We start from the raw sequence: 22,119 nt of genomic DNA, 5'->3' as shown, positions 1-22,119 counted from the left end.
ACCTAATCAGCAGCCTTGTGATGACATTGGGTACCTTTGGATGTGAAGTCCCACTCATTCCCACTGTAACTTGCCCCTGTTAATGCCTAATGTGCTCTTCTGAGATTGCCCAGGCCAGTGAAGCCCAGAAGCTACAGACCACCGGCGGTGAAGCTGGTTCACATTGCGCACTGCATGCGGGCGCTCCCAGCCTCACCGGCCGTGCTCTTGTTGTGAAAGCGATCCACAGTTGTTGGCTCAGCCAGCCTCTTCCTCCCTCTATTGAGATGCTATTTTTAGCAAATCCTACTCGTGTCGCCACGGGCTGTGATCACATCTTTCTCTCCCCGTTTCTGCCTCCCTCCCATCCTCAGCCATCCCTTTCCCTCTCTGTCTGCAGATTTAAAAACATCACTGGCAGCGCTCCCCTGCGACTCAGCACTCATGTAACCTGCACGGGCAGCGAGCACGGCGTCAACTTTCTTCTGCTTTGTGTTTTACGCTTCCTGGCAGCCTCCTTCCTAAAGATGGATGGTCTGGATGAGCAGCGAACTTCTCTGAGCAGATACTGAATGAGCAGTAAGGTAAGTGGGCTCCTCCATCCAACAGCTGATGGAGAAGTAGTCTGTAGTTTTCTGAACAACCTGCTACGGCCAATGCTGCCGGTCATCAGTTCATAGCTACATCATTTTCTGCTAATCCCAAGATTTATAGCCAAATCAGTTTTTACCAGAAATTGTTTGCTTTAGGCTGATCAATGACATGCAAAATGGTCATTTCAATATATTAACCAAATCTAGCAACTGCTGATCATTTGTCGCTACCTAATTAATCACTTTCAGCCAATTTTGACAGGTTGAGTTGTGTAAAAGCAAAAGGGATGGTGATTTGTTTTGGAAAATTCTGATTATTTTAAAGATTATCGCTCCAAGCAATCGATCAATAATGACTGACTGACTTTTCGCATTATTGGATGAATGCAGATACATTTACAATTTGCATTGCAATGAATGATTGTCTCAGACATGCAGCTGATTAGGCTTAGGTTCACGCACAGCTTTGCGCACTTTTTTGTGCACGTTTTTTCAGGGCAGCCCATTCATTTCAGTGGTTTGCCCTATGCACAAAAATTGTGTCAAAGTAACTCATGTACCTTTTTGGGTGCTGAGCTTGGCACATTTTTTTACCATGTAAATTGATGCATATAAAATCACGCATATGCTTGCTGAGTTTGGGTGCCATCACCAATACATGGCACCGCAGGTGAGCCACGTGTTTGCGCATGTTCACCATACATTATACAATTTTCTTGTACAATTTTCCTTCCGATTTACCAAAACCATATAATATGAGATCAAACCAAAACATTTTTCAATTTGTATGCAATCAGGCAGGCCCTTGCACTACATAAAGCCATTACAACAATTAAATGTTAAAAAACATGTCATTTTTATTAGAAACTGCATAATAAAAAAAGTTTTTATTATGATATTTATAATAAAAATGACATTTTTTTTAAACTTTACTTGTCGTATAATCCTTGTTGGCACCAAGAAAAATGCTGCTGTCCCATACTTCTTCCCAACAGAATTATGTTTTTAGGAAGTAGGTACCATAATATGGATTAATACCCCTTTGCTTTCAGCGCATTTTTTCCTTGAACTACATAGTTGAAGGTATATCTAAAGGAAATCGTATAATGTATTGGTTATTGTATAATTTAACACGAGTTGCAGGAAAGAAAATTGCTTGATTCCCCCATCGGTACAGTCAGTGTTGATGGGGGATCCCTCCTGCTGCACTATTGTATTCTGACAGTGGGAGGTTTCCCCACCGTCAGAAAATAATGATCACTGCTGGCAGCAATAGCATAATCATATTAAATAAAAAAGGATAGGCTGTTCGGATCGATAGATCGACTTCAGTACAATCAGCCAGCCCACCAATAGGTGGATCAAAATTAGTATGGTCCCTACTGAACTGGCTGAATTTTGATCCATCCAGGGCTTTTTTTCCCAGAGAATAGATGCAGGAACTGCCCCCTTTTTAAGTCATCGCTTGTCTCCATCCGCTACCCACCTCCAAGTACCGTTCCTTGGTTTCACCCCCTACCCAACTTCCAGTACCGCCGCTTTTAGAGAATACATAACCATGCATTGTGGTGTTAAGTAATTTGTATGCAATTGAATGCAATGATAAAAAAGTACAATAGACCCCATACCAGCCACACTAGATCCCCCCAGCAAAAACAGATCCACCCAGCAACAATAGACCCCCCACAAACAATAGACACCACCCAGCAACAATAGGTTGCCCCCCAGCAATAATAGACCCCCCCAGCAACAATATATCCCCCTAGCAACAAAAGACCCCACCCCAGCAACAATAGATCCCACCAGCAATAATAGATCCCTGGTACAAAATACCACTTTAGCTACAATAGATCCACCCAAGCAGCAACAATGGATCTTTCAGCAGCAAGCAACAATAATCCTCTCCCTTAACTGTAGATCATTACCAGCAACATAAGATGCCCTAAGCAACAATAGACCCCCATGCAAAAATAGATCCCCGTCAATTACAATAGATCCTCCAGAAGTCAGCATCATAGACCCTCCAGCATCCCTTACCATTATATGCATTCAGTGCTGGAGGTGCTGGAACCGCGTTCCTGCTGAAAAAAAGCCCTGGATCCATCTATGGCCAGCTTTAGATTCACCATACATGTTACAATCTGATCATTCAATCAATGTACCCTCAACTTTAAATTTACCTAAATTAATATGTACTATGGGTACCTAGCTAAACTATCCAATAAGTATGTATCCAATCCGGCAGACCCCTATAAAACATAGCTGTTAGTTGATCTAAAGGAGATTGTATAATCAGATTGTACATTGTATTGTGTTTGGAGCGATTGGATTGGATAGATGATTGTATTAAAAATGGTGCAGAATGGATGTGGCCAGAAAAAAAAAGCTAAATTCTGTTCTTTAGAGCTGTTTAGGAGCCTCATGCAGGTTTGAAACCCCATTGCTGTTCCATGTCCTCAATATTAACCAATCAACTCCTATGTCTCATAATAAATAATTAATGGGTATAATAAATACCTATAATTCAGATGTTTTGTTCCTAAGTGACATTGATTTTTAATTTTATTATTACCTTATTTTCATGAATAGTTATTTTAGCCCAATAAAGGTATATTCCAATTAAGCATTCAATCAATTTCAGAAAAAAAGTTCTATTACCCCCCATTATCCTCATAGGCTGTTAATAGACCGGATGAAAGTTTGTCATTCTGTATGAAATGAGCCCAGTATGTGTATGAGCCCCAAATCCGTGATGCAGATGATGGATTACTAATGCGAGTTGCTCAAGTGTGGAGATCCTTTAATTACTTCTTCTCTTCTCTAAAAAACAATATCCTGTTATAATCTGGAAATAAACCTTTACACGGATCATTACTGTGTTAACATTGCTCAGTGAGGCTTCATTCACTGCCAATTTAAAACAGATTCGTCAATAAATAAGCAATACGTGACTTAGATAAAGTCAAATGTTTTTGTCAGGTCTTTCATTTCCAAAATAATGTTAATTTATTACGCTTGGTACAGATCCTGCTGTTTTGAATAATCGTTTGTGCAGCATTCAAACACAGAGCAGCATTGGAAACTCTCGACCCCGTAAAGCTTCCTGCAGCAGTGACAGAAATTTAAAACTGCTAATTTTCCACTGTTTATTACTCAGCAGCAACAGTATTCATTTCAATGAGAATTCAACATTTTGCAGAAAAATAATAAATGCACCCTTTTTGGTTAATTTAAAACAAATCAAGTGCAAAAGGTAATCAGTGGATTGGGGGGGGGGGGGGGGGGCAATGCTCTGGCTCCTGCAGACTGTTCCTCCAGCCACAGGGCTAATACAGAGGTATGGACCTTCAGTTATGGGGCTGAAGGAAGTATTGATAAGCTACTTGTGTGGTCTCATCACTACATTTGTTCTCCATTGAAAACTATGAGTTCTTCTTAGTGGGATGAGGGGTCAGATACCTAGGAATGAATGACACAGGTATGTGGGCAAGGCCCAAATTTAAAAAGTGACGAGAGAAGGCAGAGAGAAAGAAACTCTTGATTCTGTAGAAGTGGTGGTGGTGGAGGGGGCAGCCTGTGGACTGTAACCATTTTTCCACGTTTCATGGTACACTATATTACCAAAAGTATTGGGACACCTACCTACATGCACATGAACTTTAATGGCATCCCAGTCTTAGCCCATAGGGTTCAATATTGAGTTGGTCCATCCTTTGCAACTTTAACAACTTCAACTCTTCTGGGAAGGCTGTCCACAAGGTTTAGGAGTGTGCCTATGGAAATGTTTGACCATTCTTCCATTTGTGAGGTCAGGCATTGATGTGGACGAGAAGGCCTGGCTTGCATTCTCCACTCTAATTCATCCCAAATGTGTTCTATTGGGTTGAGGTCAGGACTCTGTGTAGGCCAGTCAAGTTCCTCTACCCAAAACTCACTCATACATTTCTTTATGGACCTTGCTTTGTGCACTGATCCAAATCATTTGGTGGAGGGGGATTATGGTGTGGGGTTGTTTTTCAGGGGTTGGGCTTGGCGCCTTAGTTCCAGTGAAGGGAACTCTTAAGGGTGTCAGCATACCAAGACATTCATGCTCCCAACTTTGTGGAAACAGTTTGGGGGGGTGGCCCCTTCCTGTTCCAACATGACTGCGAACCAGTGCACAGGTGCATAAAGACATGGATGAGCAAGTTTGGGGTGGAGGAACTTGACTGGCCTGCACAGAGTCCTGACCTTAACTCAATATAAATAGGAACTAACTGGAAATAAATAGAGCGGAGACAGCGAGCCAGGTCTTCTCGTCCAACATCAGTGCCAGACCTCACAAATGCATTTCTGGAAGAATGGTTAAACATTCCCATAAACACACTCCTAAACCTTGTGGACAGCACTCCCAGAAGAGTTGAAGCTGTTATAGCTGCAAAAGAGTGGGCCAACTCAATTTTGAACCCTATGGACTAAGACTGGGATGCCATTAAAGTTCATGTGCATGTAAAGGCCGGCATCCCAATACTTTTGGTAATATAGTGTACATCCTAAATATGGGTGTAGCATGAAACATGACGAGAAATATGGACTTCTCCTTTAAGAAGTAAACCCAGCTATGTTGTTCAGTCTGTTCTAAAACACTGGGATCTCATCATCGCTAGCCCCATACTTAGATGAGAACAAGTTCCAACCACCTAGCAATCATTGGTATAAGCAATCACTCAGTTATGTTATAGGAAATTTTTGAGCATGGAAATTTTGGAGCCACCATTGGTGACTTTTTATTAAACTGAACTTCAGGCATAAATATAATAATAAATGCAGGTAGCATAAGTAAACTTGAAATCGGTTTGGTATTAGCCTCTAGTATTCCTCTGTATAGTAGAACTCAGACTAGGAGAGTTAGGAGCAAGACTGGGGAACATGCAGACTCTGCTGCTAGCATATGGGCTTACAAAAGCAGAGGACTTAGGCTGGCCATACACTATACAATTTTCTTATTCAATTTCCTTTAGATTTACCTTCAACTATGTAGTGCAAGGGCTTGTCTGATTGCATACAAATTGAAAGTGTTTAGGTTTGACCCTATATTATATGGTTTTGGTAAATCTAAAGGAAAGTTGAACAAGAAAATTGTATAGTGTATGGCCAGCCTAAGATCAGTCTGATAATGCTCGCTCATTGTCCAATCAAAAGCTAAGGGGTGAAGAGGTGACCATCCTGTACTGTTATAACTATAGTAGACAAAAGTCCGATCACCAGCCTCATTGTACTTTCCGGCAGGCTGTGTAATTCTCAGGACTGGCTGCACAAAAGTAAAATCCTTTGGCAGGGTAAACTTCAATGTATAAATATTTCAGTTTTATATTTAACTGTTTACCTGGAATTGAGCTTTAGGAACCGATTTATGTGAAAAATACTATACAAATGTTATTAAAATGTTTCAGTGTTAGCCTGCATTCTCACGTGTTTTGTGTGCAGTTTTATGTGCGTTTACCTGCGTTTTTTAAAAGTGTAACTTTAGACCCCCGGCTGTATCGGCTCCCCTCCTCAGGCAACACTATTGTGCAAATGCATCAAAGGGCTTTGCAACATGTACTGTATGTGCTAAGACCAGGAAGAGGTTTGGGACTTTCCTGATAGCCATCTTTGCAAAAGCTTTTTGGGGAAACCCAGCACATGCGCAGATGGTCGAGGAAACCAGCAGGTGCACAGCTGTGCCATAGTTCTCATACCAGGACCTAAGCACTGCAGCCTAGGCAAGAAACACCCAGTAACAGTTCACATAAGTAAAAAATATATAGTGTGTGTGTGTGTGTATATATATATATATATATATATATATACACAGTATCTCACAAAAGTGAGTACACCCCTCAAATTTTTGTAAATATTTTGTTATATCTTTTCATGTTACAACGCTGAAGAAAAACCACTTTGCTACAATGTAAAGTAGTGAGTGTACAGCTTGTATAACAGTGTAGATTTTCTGTCCCCTCAAAATAACTCAACACACAGCCATTAATGTCTAAACCGCTGGCAACAAAAGTGAGTACACCCCTAAGTGGAAATGTCCAAAATGGGCCCAAAGTGTCAATATTTTGTGTGGCCATCATTATTATCCAGCACTGCCTTAACCCTCTTGGGCATGGAGTTCACCAGAGCTTATCAGCTTGCCAGTGGAGTCCTCTTCCACTCCTCCAAGATGACATCACGGAGCTAGTGGAAGTTAGAGACCTTGTGCTGCTCCACCTTCCGTTGTGAGGATGCCCCACAGATGCTTAATAGGGTTTAGGTCTGGAGACATGCTTGGCCAGTCCATCACCTTTACCCTCAGTTTCTTTAGCAAGGCAGTGGTCATCTTGGAGGTGTGTTTGGGGTTGTTATCACGTTGGAATACTTCCCTGCGGCCCAGTGTCCAAAGGGAGGGGATCACGCTCTGCTTCAGTATGTCACAGTACATGTTGGCATTCATGGTTCCCTCAATGAACTGTAGCTCCCCAGTGCCGTCAGCACTGATGCAGCCCCAGACAATGACACTCCCACCCAGGCCTGCTGTTAGAAATCACGGGACCCCGTACAGCCTACCTGGCAGGCCCCCCCCCCCCTGAATATAAAGAAAATATTCCTGAATATCAAGACACTCATGCATCCCCAGACACTTCCATCACCATGCTTTTACTGTAGGCAAGACACACTTGTCTTTGTACTGCTCACCTGGTTGCCAACACACACGCTTGACATCATCTGAACCAAATACGTTTATCTTGGTCTCATCAGACCATAGGACATGGTTCCAGTAATCCATGTCCTTAGTCTGCTTGTCTTCAGCAAACAGTTTGCAGGCTTTCTTGTGCATCATCTTTAGAAGAGGCTTCTTTCTGGGACGACAGCCATGCAGACCAATTTGATGCAGTGTGCAGAGTATGGTCTGAGCACTGACAGGCTGACCCCCCACCCCTTCAACCTCTGCAGCAATGTTGGCAGCATTCATATGTCTATTTCCCAAAGACAACCTCTGGATATGACGCTGAGCATGTGCACTCAACTTCATTGGTCGACCATGGCGAGGCATGTTCTGTTAAACCGCTGTATGGTATTGGGCACCGTGCTGCAGCGCGGTTTCAGGGTCTTGGCAAGCTTCTTATAGCCTAGGCCATCTTTATGTAGAGCAAAAATGATTTTTTTCAGATCCTCAGGGAGTTCTTTGCCATGAGGTGCCATGTTGAACTTTCAGTGACCAGTATGAGAGAGTGAGAGTTATAACACCAAATTTAACACACCTGCTCCCCATTCACACCTGAGACCTTGTAACACTAACGAGTTACATGACACCGGGAAGGGAAAATGGCTATTTGGGCCCAATTTGGACATTTTCACTTAGGGGTGTACTCACTTTTCTTGTCAGTGGTGGTTTAGACATTAATGGCTGTGTGTTGAGTTATTTTGATGGGACAGCAAATTTACACTGTTATACAAGCTGTACACTCACTACCTTACATTGTAGCAAATTGTCATTTCTTCAGTGTTGAACTTGTCACATGAAAAAATATATATATATCCAATTGTAAGAAAGGGAGGTAGAAGGAGTAAGGGCAACATGGCATTTAAGGTGAAGGTCTACTTTAATGCACATTTTCCTGCTTAATGTGATTTTAACCTCTTCCCGCCAGCCGCATGCATATATGCGGCCTCTCGGCAGGTGAGCTTTAGCGGCCTTTTGTAAACACAAAACTGTGCTACCTGCCTGTTCCCAGCACAGTCACCTGTAGGGACTGTCAATACTTGTACTGTAGCATACTTGCGATCGGGAGCTTTTGGTTAATGTGACCACTGCGACAGCCAATCACAGCGGTCACATGACCTGAATGTCTGCCTCTGCCTCCTGGCCCTTTAAGAATTTCTAGATGCCAGGAAAGGGTTAAAGTTTATATGTGATAAAATGCACTTTAATGCACATCTCCAGAATGGATATAAGCTCAGCCACTTAGAAAACTATTATTTTCTCATTGCAGCTATCAGTTATCATCCAGCCCAGTGAAACATAGTTCACTGCACATAGTGAGAACCTTAAAGGGGAAGTTCCAGCTTTATGCCCTCTTCCCCCTTCGCTTCTTATTTTGGAAATGTTTTTTTTTGGGGGGGGGGGGGCAGGTACTGGTTTTGAAAGGTGCCCACCCCCACTTCCGGACTGATCGCCTAGGTCAGGGGTCTCCAAGCTTTCTAAGCAAGGGACCAGTTTACTTTCCTTCAAACTTTAGAGGGGCTGGACTGTAGCCAGTGGGAGAAGAAAATGTCCTGGCATCAGTGGGAGAAAACATTGCCCTATCATTAGTATTAGGGGGAATAATAATGTCTCCTTATTGGTAGGAATTGGAGGAATAATGTTCTATCATTATAAAAAAGGGTAAAAGCAGCACCAATATAAAAATATGGAACAAAAAGTCCCAAACAATGCAGTCCACAATAGTCCAATACATAGGAGAAGACCAGAAGGTGCCATTAAGTCCGGGTCTGATCAACCTCCAGCCCTTGATTCAGCTTTCCCTGTGCGGACTCTCTGAGAGTGATTTGTGCCCAATTTGCCTGCTATCTGGTAAGCGGTTTGATTTGTCATCACTACTGGGTGTCTATTGATCTTGACTTCAGCACTGGTGTCCGGGACTATCTTTTGGTCTTCTGGTCTTCTCCTATGTATTGGACTATTGTGGACTGCATTGTTTGGGACTTTTTGTTCCATATTTTTATATTGGCCCTGCTTTTACCCCTTTTTATAACTATAAGTTCTTAATCCACTTACCTAGCTGGCGGCCTTGATTAACCCTTTGCCCTCTAATTTGCAGATATTCCATCTCTTATAAATGTTCTATCATTGGTTTCAGTGGCAGAATAGTGCCCTATCACTGGTGTCAGTGTAAGAAATAGTGCCCAATCATTGTTATCAGTTGAATGAATAGTGCCCCATCATTGGTGTCACTGTTTGTAATAGTATCTCATCATTGGTGTCAGTGGGAGTAATAGTGCCCCATCATTTGTATCAATGGGAGGAATAGTACCCCATTGTTGGTATCAATGGCAGGAATGGTGCCCAATTATTGTCATTAGTGGGAGGAATAGTGCCCTATCACTGGTGTCAGTGGGAGAAATTGTGCCCCATCATTTGTATTAATGAGAGGAATAGTGTCTAATTTTTGGTGTCAGTGGGAGTAATAGTGCCCCATCATTGCTGACAGTAAGAAGAATATTGCCCCAAGGGCAATATAAAAGCAAGCAAAGGGCAGCATCTGGCCCCCGGGACACAGTTTGGAGACCACTGGCCTAGGTGATTTCACTAGAAGTTTTCCTCCCCCCTCCCCTGCCTGCAACCTTCTGGGACACATCATATTTCCCAGAAGGCTGAGGGATCATTTACAAAGCTCAGGGTGGCTTGCGCAGTGGGAAGTCAGCTGCAAAGCCACCAGTAATCATCACCAGTTTCCCACAGTTAACATGCCAGTGCCAGGGACCCAAGAACCAGCCCGGGTGAGAACTGCGCTGGATCTCTGGACAGTTAAGCATCCTTTTATTAAAAGTCAGCAGCTACAGTATTTTTAATTTTTTTTATTCTTTCAAACGGAGTGTAAAAACGCTTTAAGTTGCATTTTTTTTGGGGCTAGTATTATGATTCTGGATTCACCACTTATTGACTCCTTGACCTGTAATAAACATGTATGTAGCAGGTTTTTCAGGCCTGTAGCCTGATGTGGGTCTGCCATTGTTACCGGTTACCTTTCTAGCCCATGTGAGCTGCGGCCCTGGATGTAGAGACTGAGACATGGACAACTCCGGCATCTTGGTTTTGTTGCTTTATTGTAGATAAAGGGGATGGGAGAAGGGAATGAGTGGGATACTCCTTTAGGCTTCAACTATATACACTTGGGACTTGGTTCCTGAAAAATGCCTGTTGGCGCTTCCTTAACGCCAGCCGGCGCTAGCCAACACTCACTAACTCTGAAGATACTCTGTAGCTTAATAGAAGTGCTGAATCCTTGACTTAAAGTCCAAAAGATCCAGGACTGTGAAATTGTAGAACCACCGACACTGTTACACTGCAACAAGTCACTGAATACTTTCCTCCCGCCATGCTCTGGCTTGAGGTAGTATGTTGTAGAATTCTGTAAAGCTGTAAATCCCAACTGGCACACTATGTACATTTCAGGGCCCAATCGTAGGTGCCCCCTTTAACCTTTAATTCTTCGGGGGTTCACTGTCTAAGCACCCCCCTCTGTAACTTCAGGGTCCTCAACCTAGGTACCCCCTTTCCGCTAGCTGGCACTGGATCCCAGAACCTCTTCCGGAGCGGTCCCCTTTAACTCAGCCAGACCCCCAGGGGCAATCCTCAGTACTCACGACCTTTGTAGGCTTTCCTGGAACTGGACCCCTCTCTCTCTGCAGGCTCTTGGCACACCGGATCCCCTCAGCACAACTCAGCACTCTCTGGATTCTCAGGCGACACCCCGAGACATCCACCTTCCTCAGACAGGAGGAGAGACAGCCGCACTCTCCTTCCTGGAACTCTGCTCCCGCCAAAGACATTGTGTCATGTGCCACCCCCAAACTTATACCCACTCCCAAAATCCTTTGCAGCACAATCTGCCTTCTGGGGAAGTTACAAGCCTGGATGTGTCCCCTGATTGGGTTTCCTCCACCGCCAAATGAGAAGCCTCTCACAGGAGCCAGTGGGGAGACTCCCCCTTCAGCAGGCACACCTGGAAACCATGACACCCTGACTAATAAATCACAGCCCTTCTGTTAGGCAGACAAGGCCCACTATACCTTTACCTAGCACCTACCTGTAGGGTGCTACATGTAGAATAGGAAATCCTGTGTTTTCACTGGTTGCGTGCTTTTTTTCAGCTTAGTGACTGAAAGTCCTGGAATACAGCTACTGACAAGTTATCAATGGCAGTTTCAACAAATTTGTTCTCAGATGTTCACTTTAAAGTATAACTAAAGCCAAAACTTTTTTAAAGTTTTGGATAGAGTGGAGAGGGATTAGAACACCTATCAGGTTTGTATTGCTGTCTATGACCCCATTAGAGAGATTCATCCTCTCTATTTGTACTGTTTACCGTTATCATTGAAAGTGAAAGTAAAAGAAAATTTTGGGTTGTCCCCAGCAAAGTAATAGAGGGGAATCTTCCAATGGGTATACCAGTTCTGGTGGCCCGGGGTTCCCCAAGGATTTCCCTTAATTTGCAGGGATATCCTCTCACTTCCTGTTTGTCTATGGGACAGGAAGTGAAGGGAAATCTCCGCAATGGGACACAGATCGTGAAAAAAATCTGGCAGGGGTTATAACCCTCCCTTGCTCTATCCATAATAAAAAAAAATGTGCCTATAATTCCACTTAAAGCCTAGGTTCACACTGGTGCGTGGAAAACATTGCATGTGATCCGCACAAGAATGTTATCCTACGACACCCCGAAACAGATTGCAAAACGCAGTGCAATTGCCAGAATGACATTGCATGGGTGTGAACACCCGTGCAATGCGATTCAGGTGCAGGGAAAAAAAGGGTCCTGCACCATGTATGGTGCTGCACCAAAATGTATGGCTGAAATCGTACTGCACAGACATTGCATATGATGTGCACAGGAAAGCGGTGCAATTTCAGCCATACATTTTGTATGGCTGAAATCGCATTGCATCTGCACCATAATGGTGTAGGACCCTTTTTTCTTCCTGCACCTAAATCGCATTGCATGGGTGTCCACACCCATGCAATGCGATTCTGGCAATCACACTGCATTTTGCGATCTGTTTCAGGGTGCCATTAATATAACATTGACATCCACAGCAGCTCGCATGGACGCCGTACAATTGCTTTGGAGTGTGATGCGAACCAGGGCTAAGACTCCATACACATCTGCACATTCCGGGAACGCACACAGAAGTGCACGGTTCTGCATGCATTCTTGGAATGCGCAAAAAGCTTCTCCAAATGCAGCAAGCTGATGCACATTTTGCGGCATGTAAAAACACGGACCAAACACGGTAAGATGTGCAGAAAAAAACACAAAAACTGAAACACAGCAAAGAACTCTATGAGCTATTTGTTTCACGTAGGGCAGCTCATTGAGTTCAATAGGTTGCCCTATGCGTGTTGTGTGAAAAAAAGCATGCATTTCAACTACATTAGGTGTGAAAAGAGCTTTATGTCTGTGGAGGATAGAGGAGGACAGCCAGACGCCACTGGTGCCATTCTCATCCCAGGGGAGGGAAAAGAAATAGGCCGAAAAATATTCAACCAAATGTTGGTTCCCATGGGTATAATCAGCAGGGATGTCTGCTGCTAACCACAGACATCAGCTGGATCTGGTGCTCATTTCATTTATTCTGGATATTGTTATGGAAACACATTGTTATAGGACCGGTCGGGTTAGTGTGTTCCAGACCTCTTCCATAGGACTCATGCATCTTACTGCAGCCGACCAGGACAGCCAGGCAGTACAAGCTGCACATGTTTGCCTGCACACATGTGTTTGGAGCTGAAGGATTAATAATTATTTACCATTTGCCAGCATTATATTCAGGTTCACTGGTTCAGAGAAAAACAAATCAGTGTTCAGGTCAAAGGAAGGCAGCAGTAAGTGATATGTGATCACATATAATTAAATCTTCCACTGGGGTGCCACAAAGGGACTGGTAGGTAGGAAACAGGTGGAGCCTTTTCCCTTGAACGTATAATTTCTGTCATTATCTTGTTCAAATAAAATAACCGGGTACTGAGAAGGCTGCTGGTGTTTTTGGCTCTCAGCTATATTTGACATGTACTTTATTAAAAATAATATCATATGTAATTCACTGGAATTACTGGGTTTAGCAACACAATGCAAAACAAGTTTGAATAATAAGGCAGAGCCTTGCCTGTAATTGAGCTTTCTAGCATGTTGTGTTGTTAACTGGTCCATGTTGCTTGATCATAGCAGTTATATTTATTTTTACAATGGATGACATGATCCCTATAGAAAACCTATTTACAACATCAACATCAGCGGTTTAGATGCCTGGAACCTTTGTTGGTTTAGGGTGTTCTTACATTAGGTATGGTTGTCCCCTTTCCCTACTCTGGCCTGCGATCACATTGTGTAGGGTCCAAGCTTACTTATGTCATCACCTCTGCCAGAGACCATAAAGCCTCGTACACACGCAACAAATTTCCGCCAACCGGTCGTCCGTCTTTTGTCCAGAGTGGTGTCTGTTGGTTGGAATGTGCTCTAGACTGCATACTAATTTTCCCGCACGACAGAATTCTACTTCAGAAGTGATGTCATGTGTTGGTTTGCTTTCTTTGTGTTCTTTCATCTCTGAGCATGCCTAGTCTTGCTCATAAGATTTTTCCCAATCGAAATCTGTACTAATGAGACGAAAATCGGATGTGTTTTGACGGTCGACAAAAATTATATAGCCTGCACACCAGGATTTTTTAGGCCGAAAATTTGGAGTCGGTTGTCGGAAGCATCATACTAACAAGCCGAAAATCGGCAGATTGGTCGTCAGACGAAAATTCCCGGCCGAATTTCGACTCGTGTGTACGGGCCTTAATGGTTCCTTTGCTGAGTCCAACTGAACCAAGACCAATGATTCCAGATGGCTGCACTTCCAAAGATCTTCTTTATTGAAACTTCAAATGACAGGTGGTTAACAGATGTAGCAGGGGACATGTAATGACTAAGCGCTAACATTCTCGCAAAACGTGTCTACCACTTTGTCCCCTGCTCCATCCGTTAACCACCTGGTATATGAAGTTTCAATAAAGAGGATCTTAGAAAGTGCAGCCACCTGGAATCATTGTTTTATGATACACAGCATGCAAGCTGGGCTGGCACCTGACTAGTGTGTGTGGGGATCAACTGTAGACTCATGCCCCATACACACGTGCAGATTATCTGAAGACTTTTGTCTGCAGACTTACCAAAACCATATAATATGAGGTCAAACCTAAACACTTTCAATTTGTATGCAATCCGGCAGGCCCTTGCACTACATAGAAAAGGTAAGTCTGCAGACAAAAGTCTTCAGATAATCTGCACGTGTGTACGGGGCATCACTCACCTGGAGCGGCTGTCTCTGTTTCATTGATCCAAGACCAGATCCATCTTTTCAAGTGGGCCAAGCAGAGCCAAATTTAGACCTTGGTGGGCCCAGGACACTTCAGGTTTAGGGGGCCCCTTATACACAGAGTTGGTTTAAATTCTCAATGACAATCACACATTTTTTAAAATGCATGACACAACATCATTCTGAGGTCACACATGCCCACACACACACAGTCATAGTGCTCTATGTGTAGTTTGCTTGAGCTGCCAAAAATTCATATTTTAAAAAGGATACAATATACCAGTCCAGTGTTTTACAGATAATAGCTGGCAAAATATTACTTCCCAAGATACATTTATTATAAGAAAGTGAGTTTTGTTATTATATATTTTATATTATTTTAGTATTTTTTATTTTTAATTATCATATATATAATTGTATTATATTGTTTTATATAATTTTTTGTATAGAGGGGGTCCCTTCTGTTAGGTGGCCCCTTTTGCCCCCTTATAAATCTGGCCCTGGGGCCAAGGTATGGTACAGAGAAATCATACTTGTCCAATGGACTGGACTTTGGGAGGGGTCAAATGTATTTGGGCAGGCTATGGATCTTCCAGTATGAGAACATACTTAGAAAATGTGTTTTCAGCATCATGTTTTAAGTGCAACTTTCAATCCGAATTTCAGTTCACATACACTTTGAATTCTAATTCCTAAGGTTTCCCCTAGCCCCCTCCAAGTCTTGTACATATCTGTGCACAATCCAACTAGATTTTGGCTGTGCAGCCTTGTCAGTACCCCACAGCCACTTGTCAAAATCTTTCTATGCATGTGCTTTGCAACCTCATCTTAGCATGTGGGATAGCACCTCTTCTGACTGGAGGTTACCTTGACTAACTGAGGCCCCACAACGAAAGGAAAAAATCCATCTTTTGTATCCTCTCAGTGACTCCTGTCCTGGTACTGACTTGGAGACCGTTTGAGAGTGCCAGTATGGAGCACTATCTTTACTACCAGCTAGACATTCGCTCCTTTTAGTAGATTCTGCCCAAAGGCAGAAGCAATTTCATTGAACTTGCAAAGTCTTTCTGTACTGTGGTTCCAGATCAGGTCCCTTTGATCAGCCCCACGCTGCGGCTGAGGACCATACAATAGTAGCCCAGCCACTCAGGGGTTGTGCATCTTACCACTTGGATCCCGTGGTATATTTTGGTTTTGTGCTGCCATAAGCAAGACTAAAATGGATGCAACCCCCCTCTCCCAATCCAAATGTGTCCAACCCCAGCTGATTTAAAATTGCACACGCTCGTGCAACGGAGACAAACAATGTCAATTTTAATTCCATAGGTGATGCTTTAAAAGCCCTTACAGGTTTCCCCTTTATATTTACAGAGGAGTTCTGGTGCTAAAATGACTGCCCATGATCTGACATCGTGGTGATACCTCAAACATGTGGGACGATCACTGTTTGCATGCCTAGGGGATCAACGCGAGTGTGCGAGCATGGGAGGACAGAGGCACTTTAATTTTTGTTTGTAGATTTTTTTTTTTACTGCTGCTTAATTTTTTTTTTTTATCACTTTTAGTGTTGTCACAAAGGAATGTAAACATCCTTGCGACAGCAATAGCCAGTGACAGGCACTCTTTATGGAGAGATCTGAGGTCTATAAGACCCCAAATCTCTCATCTGCACTTAAAAGCATTTATTAGACGGATTGCTGCGCTAAGCTCAAATAATTACTTAAATATAGGATAGAACCAGAAGCAGCTAACACAAAAAGATCCTGATTAAAAATCATAAAAAACAATATAAGTGAAGGTGTAGCGCTAGTCCATAACAGGGGCAATCAAGTCCATGGAATATATAGTATAGAATCCACGTGAATAATACAATCCACACCAGCAAGCCTGCACTATAAGGCTTGCTGGTGTGGATTCGCTGTCCAGCCAGCGAACGCACCAGCTGGTCGCCCCGGTCTCCCAGTGGGACAGGAGAGCCTGGGAGAGGGGACGACAACGTCCACTGCTTGTAATAGCAATCGAGTGGCAAGTAAGCCGCTCCGATTGCTATTACTAGAGAGCCGACTGCTGGCTCTAAAAAACAATACCGGGTTGATGCCTGCAGCTGCAGGCATCATCCCGGTACAGACGCCGCCCCTCTGAAAAATTCCACCCCAGGCAAAAGCCTGGTTTGTCTTGCAGTAGATACGCTCCTATTTGTAACCCTACTATTGGGACTGTCTCCCAGCCACCACCGCTCCCTTACCAAGCTGGCTGCTTCTCCTTCCTGTAACTTTACATGTGCTCTTCTTCTCAATAAACATAGAACAGGCCACATGTTACATTTGTACAGTTTTACTGTATAATCCAGTAACACAACATGAATCTATATTGGAATAACAATGCACAGTTTTCTCTCAAAACCTTAACATATTGTTTTGCATACCTTCCCTGGATCAAGATGTCACCTACAAACAAAATAGAGAACAGTCAATGCCCATAGTCCTTTTGAAGGGTCCCTGATTGAATATCTTCCACTGCCTATACCCCACAGTCTGCAGCTCTTTACCCCAACTGTCTGCTCCAACTTTCTTCCTCCTTTACTTATAACCCCCAGCTACCCTCACAGACAAGAGAAAGTGCACTACAGCAATATTAATTAAACATTTATTCACCTGCCTACACTCCATTGAGTCCTATGGAAAATTCATACATTATGCTTCTGAGATCTCACTTGTGAGCATAAGACTAAAAGGGTGTGTGGGTGCGTGTGTGGTGGGGGTGATTCTACTGTTGTAAGAGTTTGTAAAATATATGTAACTCCATTGGACAGTGCAGCATCAAAAGCAACAACATACTCTAATAGTACACCCCCCCCCCCGAAAATTCCCTTAAACACCCCCAAACACGTAAAGTGTTACTAAACAGTAAAATCAATGTGTATATGCAGTAAAGCATGCTTGTTATACTCACTGTGGAACCTAACGGGTTAATCATTTGCATTGTTTATAAAGGCTGTTTGATCATGGCTCTCCGATCCTCCTCTTCTTTCACTGTCTCCAAAAATAGCCTGAGAGCCGGTCCACACTAGCGCGACTTGTCAGGCGACTTGTCAGCCTGACAAGTCGCGCTCCCTCGCGGTCCATTCACCGCTACAGGACCGGTTCTAATAGGAGCGACACAAGTTGCTCCGACTTAGAAAAAGTGTCCTGTACTACTTTGGGGCGACCTCGGAGCGACTTGCATAGACTTCCATTATGTTTTGTCCTTGCAAGTCGCTCCGAAGTCGTGGTGAATGGTAATGCACAAGTCGCCCCCGAAGTAGTGTGAACCGACTCTGATATCTACAGAGCCAGGAGACAGGCTGCACATGCTCAGTTTGGTGTGTATTGCTAGAGTTTTTTTTTTGCTTTTCTTGGGAGAGTGCATGTGATCAGCACAGGGCCAATCAGCCCTGTCCAGACAGAGGATCAGGGGAGAATGAAAACTCCTCCTACAAGTTTTACTAGGAATTGATACAAGTCACAAGGCTGCTATATACTGCTTATGAGAAAAGGTATTTATCCGTTTATATTTACTAAAATATTTCTATTTCCATGTTCTGTGTACTGTGGGAGACCAAATATAGTGAATGCAGCATCTGGGTTTAGTAAAACTTTAAAGCAGAACTCCAGATTTTGCAACACTTTACTTAGTTTGTTTGGGCCAAGCTGAACTATGTCCCTCACTAACATGCGAGGCCGATGGATGTGCTGTATAACCTGTATGTAGCTGAGGCAGCATCAGGGCCAGTGCAAGACATCAGGGCCAGTGTTTTATGCCCTAGGCAAGATCAGCTACTTGCGCCCCCCCCCCCCAAAAAAAAATAAAGGGAAGGGGTTAAAAACTGCTCTGTGTCATATCCAGTGACCCTGATCTGATGGTTCCTCCATGTAATGCTGTCATACCCAGTGATCCCAATGTTCCTCTATGTCATACCTGGAGACCCTGATGTTTTTCCATGTCACACCTGGGGACCCTGATGTTCCTCCATGTCACACCTGGGGACCTCAATCCCCAATGGCACACCCAGGGATCCAAATTCCTCATGGCACACCTGGTGACCCCAAACCCCTGTTACCCTTGTGACCCCTCTCCCCCCTGTCACACCTGGTGACTCCAATTCCCCATGGCATACCTGGTGACCGCAATTCTCTTTCACACCAGGGATACTCCATGTCACACCCAGGGACCCTGATTCCCTGTTCTGGGGACACTTACTGGGCAGTATGAAGAGAGTGACCTGCACTCTGCCCTCCTTGACCATGATCCTGCTTATTCCTTCTCCCAGGACGCTCCTCTCCTGGACCATAGTGCTCACCACAGCTCCAACCGGCTCCTGGTGGAGGGAGAAGCAGCACAGAGAGTTCCGCACCTCCTTCATCACCAGCATCCTCAGACCATTCAGGTGCCTTGTCGCTTCTGCTCCAATAAAGGTGCTACCCTCCAGTGCTGAGCTCCGGCACAGGTTCAGCTCTCCTCCACTCCATGCTTAATACCGACCCAGGGAAATGAACGGCTGCCCACCAGCTCAGATTAGAGAGTCACTTCCCGCCCAGGGATTAGGCAGCTCAGCTCCAGATGAAGAGGATCATTATGCAGCTAGCACTCCGGAGGGGTCCTTTCCTGCCCCTTGGGGCTCCCCCAACAATGGTGGAAAGCCAGGGCCTGGTAGTTCTGCCACTGCCCCAGACACCTGGCATCTTCCTCTGTCCCTTCTTCCTCCCCCACTGCCGCCCCTTTCCTCAGCTCACAAGGATCATTCATGACGGAGAGTGAGTGCTGACTCGTGACTGCGCCCCTAGGTGGCAATGCGCCCTAGGCGGCTGCCTAGTTTGCCTAGTGGAAGCACCGGCCCTGGGCAGCATACTGCATTGTGTTCTGTGTGTGAGCCAAGATCTTCCTGTCTTATACTTGAAACAGAGTCTGTCTGAGTGGCGCTCAGCCATTCATAGAAAGCAATGTATTCTAGCATTGATGATAATTCTAGTGGGCTGATGATATCACAAGCTGACTCAGCCAATCACATGAAGTTTTGTATTCATTGCTAGAATACATTGCTCTCTATGAATGGCTGAGCATCGCTCAGACAGACTCTATTGTGTGTCCGGGTTTGAGACAGGAAGGTCTCGGTTCACACCCGGAACACAGTGCGGTATGCTGTATGCAGCTTCAGCTACATGCAGTTTGTACAGCACATCCAGCACCCTCACATGTTAGTGCTTGGCACAAACAATCTATGTAAAGTGTAATAAAAGCTGGAGTTCAGCTTTAAAACTTCCCTACCTAAACACTTAAAAGTTTGTAAAGGCTTCAGGTTTTTTACCTTAGTGCATTTTCTGCGTTAAGGTAAAAATCTTTTTTTGTGCAGCTCCCCCTCAGCCCCCCTGAATACTTACCTGAGCCCAATCTTGATGCAGAAGCATTGCTTTCTCACTCTTCCTCCTCACTGGACTGACTGAGAGCAGTGGGTGTCATTGGCTCCTGCTGCTGGCAATCAAATCCAGTGACAAGGGAGTGGGGGGAAGGCTGAGTCACACTGTGTGTCAATAGACACACACAGCCTGGCTTGGGCTCAAGCCTGCACGTGTGCCAGCACAGGAAGTGGCTTCCTATAGTGGCACATGAAGAAGAGGAGGGGCCAAGGGTGCCAGCGGGGAACCCCAGAAGATGAGGACATTGCACAGAGCAGGTTAGTATGTTAGGTATGTTTGTTATAAAAAGAAATGAACCTTTGCAATCACTTTAATACCTAAGCTTACCCCCACCAGCACTTAGGCCTACCACACTTGTAATTTACAAGTTAAAGTAGGTAGAGTTGGACTGTATGTAAAATATCATAGTTACATAGTTACATAGTTGGTAAGGGTGGAGAAAAGACACCAGTCCATCCAGTTCAACCTATGATGTGTATGTGTTTATGTCAATATTACATCATATACCCCTGTATGTTGTGGTCGTTAAGGTGTCCATTTAATAATGTTTTAAACTATCGACTCTCCCTGCTGATACCACTGCTTGGAAGAGAATTACACATCCTTACCGCTCTTACAGTAAAGAACCCTCTACGCAGTTTAAGGTTAAACTGTTTCTCTTCCAATTGCAGTGAATGGCCATGATTCTTTTTAAATTCCCTTTCTTAAAACGTTTTTTCCATATGCTAGGGTTGCCAGTATGGTATTTGTACATCGATATCATATACCCTCTTAAGCGTCTCCTCTCCAGAACTTCGCCCTTTTCATAAAAACTACAACAAAGGCACCCATAGAAATACTTAGTAACGGCAGTCTACAGACAGAGACTAATAGATTGCTTTCCCTACTAATTATTCTCACTGTTTTTACTTAGGGCATGTGAGTCAATCTCCCTTTACTTCCTAGAATGTTGCCTAGAACTCTGGGTCTTGCTCCTGGAACATGTGACAGGAACTTCCCAGGATGCAGCTCTAAGGCCCTGGTTGCATCACCAGTGTCTCACTCAAACGGGAAGTGAAAAAAAACAGTAACTGTATTTATAGATTAAATAAAAAAATTCCAAAGGCTGTAAAATTATATTCCAGTGTATAACCACTATATTTTGCTCTGCACCAAAGTCCCTTTTGTTGGTAACTATAGCAAAGTAGTGCCTCATTCACATGGGTGTACCTAAGCATGCACCCATACAAGGGATGTGTTTTCCTGCACAGGATGTACCAGTGTTCTTTGTATCTATGTGCAGGCAGTCCCATTTATGTCTACTGGGACGCTGTGGCTACATAGACACAGCCACTGCTCTCAATTTGACATCCATGCAGGTGCAGGCGTGTGTCTCTGAAACTTACATTGTCTGCATTCTAGGACACGCACGCATGTCAAATTGGACATCTGTGCAGCCAATTGACATAAATGGGACTGCCTGCACGTTGGATGCACAGAACACCGGTGCATCCTGTGATGGGAAACACAGCCCTCATATGGGTTTACGATTAGGTACTCCTGTGTAAGGCCTAAAGTCAATTTTTTTTGTCTCTTTCAGAATGTGTAGCCTCTTTACTTTGGTAAGGTTATAGTGTCTTTCTGTCTTCCGTACTGTGGCTTATACTGGTTAAGCATTTTGTTTTGAGCACTTGCTGTAAGCAGCCCAAAGCAGACAGGAGTATTGATGCTTGCCTGTGCTGCATGTGGGAGGCAGGTACACTTTATATTTTATGTGGGTTTATTATGTAATTTGTGTCAGGAGTGATCTGCAAAATGCAAACGCTTTTTTATATTTTATGTACAATTATAGAAGCAAAAAAGTCTATACCTTTCAAGGGTGATATACCACCATGTGGTAGATCTCTTGCTGTGAGGGGTAGCCTAAAGTAAAATCAGTTTTGGAAGTGTTACATTATGATATCTTTAAAGCCCAAATGAAGGCACACAACATTTTATCTCTATATATTGTCCAGTGCCCCGCATGT

At 43.8% G+C, this 22,119-nt stretch overlaps 1 protein-coding gene across 1 annotated transcript in view; it reads left to right on the top strand.

Moving 5' to 3' along the window:
* The first annotated feature begins 247 nt into the window (after nt 1-247).
* Nucleotides 248-22,119, top strand: part of LOC309556060 (histone deacetylase 9-like) — an 861,320-nt gene continuing 839,448 nt past the window's right edge. Inside the window, exon 1 of the mRNA XM_082258372.1 lies at nt 248-563. Within this exon, the coding sequence (XP_082114498.1) occupies nt 552-563 (12 nt within the window). The 5' untranslated portion in view covers nt 248-551. The remainder of the gene's footprint in view (nt 564-22,119) is intronic.

The sequence above is a fragment of the Pelophylax lessonae genome (genome assembly GCF_965119305.1).
Source record: "Pelophylax lessonae genome assembly, chromosome: 5".
Taxonomy (NCBI): domain Eukaryota; kingdom Metazoa; phylum Chordata; class Amphibia; order Anura; family Ranidae; genus Pelophylax; species Pelophylax lessonae.
Note: the sequence above shows the minus strand (reverse complement) of the source record. Positions and strands in the feature narration are given on the sequence as shown.